The 7,500-nt window shown below is 41.4% G+C and overlaps 1 protein-coding gene across 1 annotated transcript in view; it reads right to left on the reverse strand.

Annotated features, from left to right (window-relative positions):
• Positions 1-7,500, reverse strand: part of LOC137967743 (uncharacterized) — a 31,975-nt gene that overhangs the window by 2,116 nt on the left and 22,359 nt on the right. Inside the window, exon 12 of the mRNA XM_068814298.1 lies at positions 1-4,808. This exon is cut by the window's left edge and continues 2,116 nt beyond it. Within this exon, the coding sequence (XP_068670399.1) occupies positions 1,413-4,808 (3,396 nt within the window). The 3' untranslated portion in view covers positions 1-1,412. The remainder of the gene's footprint in view (positions 4,809-7,500) is intronic.

Below are 7,500 nucleotides of genomic sequence, written 5' to 3' on the forward strand. Positions count from 1 at the left end.
GTGAACTAGTTCACGCAGTGAAAAAATTCACGCCGTGAATAAATTCACGCCGTGGAAAAAAAAGTCTTCCTCAAAATTATTTAATTTCGTTATCAATACGTTGGGTTTGGATTTCTGGCAGATTTCGAGTGTCAAAGAAACATTGACGTGAACCCTTTGATGATCATTAATTTTTGTCTACTGTAAAGTTGACTTACATGTAACTCAAGTGAAGAAACAACATGCACGCCGGCGACTGGATTTTGCGAGCATGTGAGTGCTGAGCATTTACCGGCAAGGACGAGCAGTGATCCAAACCTCTTTCCGAGATCAACAAGCATAAATGAATTATGAGAATTAATCTTTGGGGCAACTTGGAAAATCACAGCAACTCGCTTAATAGTATGTTTTTATTTAAGTGCGCCAAAGGGGGCGACTAACTGCTCAAAATACACTTAAATCCAAACATAGTACGAGTAATTTTTCCTAGAATCCGAGGCAGCGAGCAGCGCGTAAATTTTTACGAGAAAATCGAACAACATTATTCCCCAAAAAGGACTGTTCAGTTTGCAAAATCTCAGCGGATAAATCCCTTTTTTAACCTACGTGACAGCATTTTTGGCCGCAGACCCTGATCGGGGGATGTCAATTTCATTGCGTATTTTTGACCAAACGTTGATTATGCAGAATTGAGGAGAATCCCTCGTATGGTGTCAAGTGCGCTTTTGGATGCTTCCCTCTCCTCCTACACTGATTTTTTTCAGTGTATTTGATTGTTTATGCTATTGGAGAAACTGTAATAAATAAACTGTTTTGCTCGCTAGCGTAATTCGTGTCAGTATCGTCATGAAACATTTTCATCCAAATTATAGATCGTCGTGCCATCAACAAAGCAAAATAATCGTACCAACTTCGATTTCGCCGAAATTAACGAAACGGCGCCCCATACAAACTTAAAACTTTTCACACAAGAGAAGATATAAATACCATTATTCGATTTCCGAAGCAAAACATTGTTTTTCCTTGTTTACCGCAATTTTAATTTCAAAACCAGACCACGAAATTTTCCTGTTATTCTGGATGGCGTAGCAACATAATTTCACGGCGTGAACATGAGTGAGTCCACGACGTGACTTCATTATTTTCACGGTCTTCAATTTCACGCCGTGAACTTTTTCACTCAGCATAGTGAAAAGAATTGGAGCAATAGTGAACACGCCGTGAAATTTCAATTTCACGGCGTGAAATATTAAATTCACGGGCCGTGACCGTGAAATTTATTTCACGGTTCACTATGAAATCCATAAGCCCCCTTTTCGCGTGAAAGGTCACATATTTCAATCCACGAAATTAGTATTGCTAAAAACGTGACAAAAAGTCTCTTTCTTGGTAAAGTGATCACAAGTATGCTCATTCCGTGACGCAAATTCACATTAGCATGCACCTTGTTTGTTCTTTTTTTTTTGGGCTTCTTTAGTCATTTCCGGTTGTTGTGTAACTTGAGCTTGTGACTCTTCCTTGCGTAAAGATAACTCTTGTTGCTTCTTCATTAAGACCTCTTTGCGCTGCCATTTCTCTTCAGTCTTTCGCACATCCTCTTCTAAGCTTTTGTCGCCGTCCCAACGTAGTAGAGAAGGTTTGGGCTCGACATCATGTAATGTTTTTACCGGCTCAACCCGTGATACTTCTTCCATTTTAGTGACCCGCCCCCGTCTGAGGGGAAATCTCCGCTGACTTGTTTTGGGCTCGACTATTGTCTTCATCGGCTCAAACCATGATACTTCTTTTCCTTTAGTGACCCGTCCGAGGGGAAATCTCTGCTGAATCTCACGAGGGGTCTCTCCACTGTAGTTCCTCAGGTTGATATTGCATCCGGATTTAATCAACAACTGTGAAATGTCAGAAAATCCATAGAGAGCGCATCGATGAAGAGGAGTATTTCCCTCGGCCCAGTCTGGAATATTCAGGCTCGCCTTGTTTTCAAGCAATAGCTTGACCAGAGGTACGTCCTTTTGGGTGACTGCTTTATGAAGAGAGGTTTCTCCATTTTTGTCTTGAATATTGACATCTGCCTTGTTTTCAAGCAATAACTTGATGAGAGGTAAATCCTTTTGAGTGACTGCTTTTTGAAGAGGGGCTTCAAGGGACCGGTCTCGAATATTCACATCCGCCTTGTTTTCAAGCAATAATTTGATGAGAGGTACGTCCTCTTGGGTGACTGCTTTATGAAGAGGGGTTTCTCCCGACTGGTCTCGAATATTCACACCTGCCTTGTGTTCAAGCAAGAGCTTGACGAGAGGTACGTCCTTTTGCCTGACTGCTTTATGAAGAGGGGTTTCTCCCGACGGGCATTGAATAGTCACATCCGCCTTGTTTTCAAGCAATAACTTGATGAGAGGTACGTCCTTTCGGGTGACTGCTTTATGAAGAGGGGTTTCTCCCGACCGGTCTCGAATATTCACACCTGCCTTGTTTTCAAGCAATAGCTTGACGAGAGATACGTCCTTTTGGGTGACTGCTTTATGAAGAGGGGTTTCTCCCTTTTCGTCTCGAATATTCACACTCGCCTTGTTTTCAAGCAATAGCTTGACGAGAGGTACGTCCTTTTGGGTGACTGCTTTATGAAGAGGGGTTTCTCCCTTTTCGTCTCGAATATTCACACTTGCCTTGTTTTCAAGCAATAGCTTGACGAGAGGTACGTCCTTTTGGATGACTGCTTTATGAAGAGGGGTTTCTCCCGACCGGCATCGAATATTCACATCCGCCTTGTTTTCAAGCAATACCTTGATGAGAGGTTCGTCCTTTTGGGTGACTGCTTTATGAAGAGGGCTTTCTCCCAACCGGTCTCCAATATTCACACCCGCCTTGTTTTCAAGCAATAGCTTGACGAGAGATACGTCCTTTTGGGTGACTGCTTTATGAAGAGGGGTTTCTCCCTTTTCGTCTCGAATATTCACACTCGCCTTGTTTTCAAGCAATAGCTTGACGAGAGGTACGTCCTTTCGGATCACTGCTTTATGAAGAGGGGTTTCTCCCGACCGGTCTCGAATATTCACACCTGCCTTGTTTTCAAGCAATAGCTTGACGAGAGATACGTCCTTTTGGGTGACTGCTTTATGAAGAGGGGTTTCTCCCTTTTCGTCTCGAATATTCACACTCGCCTTGTTTTCAAGCAATAGCTTGACGAGAGGTACGTCCTTTTGGGTGACTGCTTTATGAAGAGGGGTTTCTCCCTTTTCGTCTCGAATATTCACACTTGCCTTGTTTTCAAGCAATAGCTTGACGAGAGGTACGTCCTTTTGGATGACTGCTTTATGAAGAGGGGTTTCTCCCGACCGGCATCGAATATTCACATCCGCCTTGTTTTCAAGCAATACCTTGATGAGAGGTTCGTCCTTTTGGGTGACTGCTTTATGAAGAGGGCTTTCTCCCAACCGGTCTCCAATATTCACACCCGCCTTGTTTTCAAGCAATAGCTTGACGAGAGATACGTCCTTTTGGGTGACTGCTTTATGAAGAGGGGTTTCTCCCTTTTCGTCTCGAATATTCACACTCGCCTTGTTTTCAAGCAATAGCTTGACGAGAGGTATGTCCTTTCGGATCACTGCTTTATGAAGAGGGGTTTCTCCCGACCGGTCTCCCATATTCACAACCGCCCTGTTTTCAAGCAATACCTTGACGAGAGATACGTCCTTTTGCCTGACTGCTTTATGAAGAGGGGTTTCTCTCGACCGGCATCGAATATTCACTTCCGCCTTGTTTTCAAGCAATACCTTGATGAGAGGTTCGTCCTTTTGGGTGACTGCTTTATGAAGAGGGCTTTCTCCCAACCGGTCTCCAATATTCACACCCGCCTTGTTTTCAAGCAATAGCTTGACGAGAGATACGTCCTTTTGGGTGACTGCTTTATGAAGAGGGGTTTCTCCCTTTTCGTCTCGAATATTCACACTCGCCTTGTTTTCAAGCAATAGCTTGACGAGAGGTACGTCCTTTCGGATGACTGCTTTATGAAGAGGGGTTTCTCCCGACCAGTCTCGAGTATCCACATCCGCCTTGTTTTCAAGCAATAGCTTGGCGAGAGGTACGTCCTTTTGGCTTACTGCTTTATAAAGAGGGGTTTCTTCCGACCAGTCTCGAATAGTCACCTTGCTTCTCAGTTTGGTGTGAAATCCAGCATTAACAAGCAACTGTGAAATGTTGAAGTAGCCTTGACGGACAGACAACAACAGCGGTGAATTTCCCTCATTGTCCTGAATATTCACTTCAGCTCCATGCTCCAAAAGCAGTCCAGTCACCACATAATTATTGCTAGAAGCTGCAAAAAGCAAAGGTCCCTGTTTACCTGGGGCTGTTTGAGCATTTACGTCTGCCCCAAGATCAATCAGGGTCTTGATTAACACACCAGAGGACATCCCACTCGCCAACAGCAACGGTGTGATGTTGCTCTTTGCAGCGACATTGACATCAATACCATCATTCAAAACGAGCTCAATCACCTTTTCTACATCACCGCTCTTGGCGAACGAGTGCAGCTCATTTAGTGTTTCATCAATCTCAACCAATCTTTGGTACAGTTTTTCAATATCAGCATGACCTGGTTTTCTGCAATCAAGGGCTGATAGAATATCAACTGCTGATTTGCCACGGAAAATGGACGCGTTATTACTTATTGTTTGAGATTTCATCTCTTCCACAAAGTTCTCTAGATAGTTACTTGCTTTATAAACACTGTCATAGTCTCCCTGTAAGACAGCTGCCTGTAGTAGATTAAATCCTGAATAGCTGTCCGTGCGCAAAAAAGCCCTTTTTGTAGATGTCCTGAGACTGAGCTGCAACAAAACGTGTCAAGAATCAATTAACTTAGTAACAACAGTATTACGCCATGGATAACGAGGCCCATGGAAGCCTTTCCTTTGAATTAGACTTTTTGATAAAAGCCCCACTCTTCTTCCTTTGGGACATTTATGCATCTCAGTTGACCCTACATCTGTAATGTACAGATTTCTATGATTCATTGTAATAACTTTACGAGTTAGGATTGTTTATTTACTGATACAGTTAGAATGTTAGTTATTAATTGATCATTTATATATACATATACAATTTTTATTTTATTTATTTATTTATTTATTTATTTATTTCACTTTTCTCGGCATATTAGCATGTCTTTGCTAGGGGCGTAATCAGCCTCATCAACCCGAGTTGAAATAAAGTTACTTACTTACTTACTTACCATCTCCAAGGGTCTGAGTTAAGTTGAAAAACCAGTTTACATTTTTCGTATTTAAGTGACGTATTTACATTCGGCGGAACTAAACTGTAAGTGGCAGTGACATAGAATGTAAATATTTTTTAAATGGTATGTAACGCATTTTTCCAACTTGGCACGTAGCGTTGTGGCTGTAGCATACAACACAGTTTTAATTATTTACGGCAAAGTGTCACACGCGCGCTATTTCAGTTTATAAGTTTTGCGTGCGCTCCATTTAAATTTCAAATAGCATTAAGTGTTATTTGCGCAAGCCACCTTAGTTAATGTACGTTTTTAAGTTGTTTTGGTCCATTCAAGCTGACCATTTGCTTACCCGTTGCTAAGCTGTGTACAGTAAGTACAATGGGGCCTTTGCAGCTGGCGATCACGTGGTACAAAAGCCGCCTTACTACAGAGCAAATTGCGCACTGGGACATCTAAAACAAAGAAAATTTAAATTAAGTTACTTGGTTTTAGATGTTCCTGTGTGCAATTTGCTCTCCAATATGGCGGCTTTTGTACCAAGTGATCCACAGCTGCAAAGGGCCCATTTGGTAAACAGAAGTGTAAGTGTGTAGACAATTTTAATCAGGCCTTTCATGTAACTTTTCTATTCATTTTCTACATTTGTAAGGCCGTGCATTAAGTGACTTTTTACTTTAAATTTTAGATCCAATTTGATGTAATTTATTAAAATACGATTTTGATCTTCTTATTTGTCGTCTTTGGTCAACGGAATGTTACAGTTCTAGGGTGCAATGGGCAGCCAATGTACCTTGTCAAGATTGGACTCTTGTAATGTACTCACCTTACTTAGCTCTCGAACTTTCAACTTTAATATATCTTCCTTTTTTATCTTAATTAACCCTTTCACCGCCGAGGGCTTCCTCATTGACAAGTAAAATCGTCTGGCGTTAGACAGAGTAAAATCTATAAGTGTCAATTTGCATTTTTGGCGGTCAAAGGGTTAACTGGGAACATAGCTTTTGAGCGAACCTAGATGTTGTTAACCCTTTCACCGCCGAGGGCTTCCCCATTGACGAGTAAAATCGTCTGGCGTTAGACAGAGTAAAATCTATAAGTGTTAATTTGCATTTTTGGCGGTCAAAGGGTTAACTGGGAACATAGCTTTTGAGCGAACCTAGATGTTGTTAACCCTTTCACCGCCGAGGGCTTCCTCATTGACGAGTAAAATCGTCTGGCGTTAGACAGAGTAAAATCTATAAGTGTTAATTTGCATTTTTGGCGGTCAAAGGGTTAACTGGGAACATAGCTTTTGAGCGAACCTAGATGTTGTTAACCCTTTCACCGCCGAGGGCTTCCTCATTGACGAGTAAAATCGTCTGGCGTTAGACAGAGTAAAATCTATAAGTGTCAATTTGCATTTTTGGCGGTGAAAGGGTCAATAATTCATTCTGATTTCGTCGCTCTTGTATTTCATTTACAGTCGTAAGATAGGGAGAAAGCTCATTGTAATAAGCTCCTATGGTTTCTTTCCATGCCAGGAATGAAAAATTCTTTTATTTTGTACAATAAATGTAATTTCAGATCCTTTAACTTTATACATATGTGTGATGTATTTAAAATTGTTTCTTCTTTCTTTCTTTCTTTTTCTGGCAAATAAATAGATGAAATGGATGAAAATGAAAATGTCAGCATTGTTACCCAGAATTTCGCTTTTTTTCTGTGCCGTACAAGCCACGTAAACTTGGCAGAACTAGCAGTAATTGGGACTCGTGACCGTGATGTGATTGGCATGGGTCTATTCTTGATTTTACGTCACAAACTGCTTTGCATTCCTGTCGCACTGCAAAGCAGTTTGGGATGTAAAATCGGGAATAGACCCATGTCTCTCACATCACGGTCGTTGGTCCAAATTACTGCTAGTTTTGATAACTTCGCGCATCTTGCCCGACATATGGGAAGCGAAATTTTGAGATACGAATGGTAAAACAGGTTTGCTTTTGGCGGGGAGAGTAATGTTGTTGCCAAAAAATATTTGAGTTTAGGTGCACTTTAGGGTTATCTTGAAATCACCTCTCGCCCCCAGAGGTTGGTGCGCCTTAGTTTTGTACCTTATTTAGGCAGCATTAAAGTGGTACTACGACCACAAAATCAAATATACTTTTCCTTTGGATTTCAAAACTATGTCAACTAAACACTAAGTGACCCAAGTCTTAAGTTCTGATTTAAAAAAGACACCTGCTTATTTTAACTAGAATTTTCTTATTTATTGGTCCGCCATTACTAACTTAAAATTTTGAGAGAGC

Source organism: Montipora foliosa, chromosome 8 (assembly GCF_036669935.1).
Source record: "Montipora foliosa isolate CH-2021 chromosome 8, ASM3666993v2, whole genome shotgun sequence".
NCBI lineage: Eukaryota > Metazoa > Cnidaria > Anthozoa > Scleractinia > Acroporidae > Montipora > Montipora foliosa.